This window comes from Camelus dromedarius, chromosome X, assembly GCF_036321535.1.
Source record: "Camelus dromedarius isolate mCamDro1 chromosome X, mCamDro1.pat, whole genome shotgun sequence".
NCBI lineage: Eukaryota > Metazoa > Chordata > Mammalia > Artiodactyla > Camelidae > Camelus > Camelus dromedarius.
Window position 1 is genome coordinate 31,294,935 of NC_087472.1, and position 1,764 is coordinate 31,296,698.

General features: G+C 50.7%; 1 protein-coding gene across 1 annotated transcript; it reads right to left on the bottom strand.

Annotated features, from left to right (window-relative positions):
* On the bottom strand, positions 1 to 474 carry LOC135320095 (late histone H2B.L4-like). Its single transcript, XM_064482617.1, has one exon. The coding sequence runs from the start codon at positions 472 to 474 to the stop codon at positions 1 to 3; it is 474 nt and encodes a 157-aa protein (XP_064338687.1).
* Positions 475 to 1,764: the final 1,290 nt, after the last annotated feature.

Here is a 1,764-nt window from a genome sequence, read left to right on the forward strand (position 1 = left end):
TCATTCGCACATGGTGTACCTGATGACAGCCTTGGTGCCCTCGGATATGGCGTACTCGCCGATCTCCCCGGGCAGCAGCAGGCACACTGATGTATGGATCTCCCTGGAGGTGATGGTGAGGCTCTTGTTAGAGCGGGCCAGGCGCGCGGCCTCGCTGGCGATGCGCTCGAAGATGTCCTTAACGAACGAATCCATGACGCTCACGGCCTCCTGCGAGAGGCTCAGGCCTGTGTGCACCCGCTTCAGCACCCTGCGGAAGTAAGTGGCGAAACTGGCGAAGTCGTCTGCTGGGCGGCGGCGGTGGCGTTGGCGGCGCACGGGTGTCTTCTGCTTCGGCGTCTTTTGCTTCGGCGCCTTCTGCTTCGGCGCCTTCTGCTTCGGCATCTTCTGCTGGGGGCTCTTGGACTCGGATTCTTTGCGCTCCTCGGTGTCCACGATCTCCTCCGAAGTGTGGGCGGACCGCGGCTCAGCCATGTCGGAGTGTCTCGCCTCCCCCACAGCTCAGAAGGAAGGGCAACGGCAGCTGCGAGGACCGGTTTATAAAGCCTGCCTTGCCTGACGTCACGGCCAATCTGCAGATCTGATTGGATAGGATGCGGGGCAGGGAGCCGTGTCGCTAAGGCAGGCCATGTCACGTGTCCTTGGTTGCCCCGCGGCTTGGCCGCACATCAACCAATCCGAGTGGCAATCTGGTGGCCTTTAAACTTTCCGTGACCCCCACCAGGTGACCTGTAAACTTTCCACGACCTCCACCAGAAAAGCTTTGCAACACGCAAGTTCATGTCGAAAAATGACATCCGTTCCCCTCAGCTGCTTTATGCCTGCCAGTTATCCGCGAGAACTTTGCAGAGAGGTCAAACCCACTTCTCCTACGCGGACGAAAAATCACTTTGATCTCCCTGAGAGGGTCTGACCTCCGCAACCCAAGTGCGTGACGCCTCAGAATGACTGGCCCCCTGGGGGCCATTTGACTTGCACCCAGAACCTGCTCTCTTGGCGGCTGAGTGCGCAGCGGTGTCTTGAGGAGGAGCTATCCGACTCGGTGAGCGGAGGGCGCCTCAAAATCGTAGACACGACTGACCAGCTCTTACCTGCAATTCTTATCAAAACCTTCAGTGAATCAGAAGAAAGAGAACGGCAAAACCGCATTCTCCACAGACGGAACCCTACAAAAGTGGGATACCTGTACAGAAATATTAAAAATATTTAACATTCACCAAATTTTAAATCGTTTTTTAAACATTCTTTAGGTTCACCCCAAATACCACACATACTTGCATTGATAAAGAAACATAAGAGCTGTTAGTTCAAAAGTAGGATTTCCCTAATTCGCTAAAAAATCAACTTAGGTGGAAGATTGGAATCAATAAATGGAAATAGATTAAAATCAAAAGCGTATTTCTATCAAGGATACCTGACAATGGAGACAGAAGCATTTTTAAAATGTGTTTCCATACCAACAAATCGCCGAAATTGAGACAGAAAAGGGCTTAAGGGGAATGGCCAAAAACGGGGTCATCAACGTGGTTTCACCTGAAGTGGTCAGGATTCCAAATGTATTCCCATTTGGCATTTATGGGAATTTTACTTCTCATAAAATGGTTCCAATGATGAAGGGGGAAGTGCTCATTTTTATTACCGGAGAACATTGCGTGATGATGAAACCAGTCAAACCTTGGTTTTCTTGATTTTTGAAGAGTCCCATTTACCAGTGTGAATACAAAAGTCCCACCTGATGTATTACTATTTAAACCTTTCCCTTTG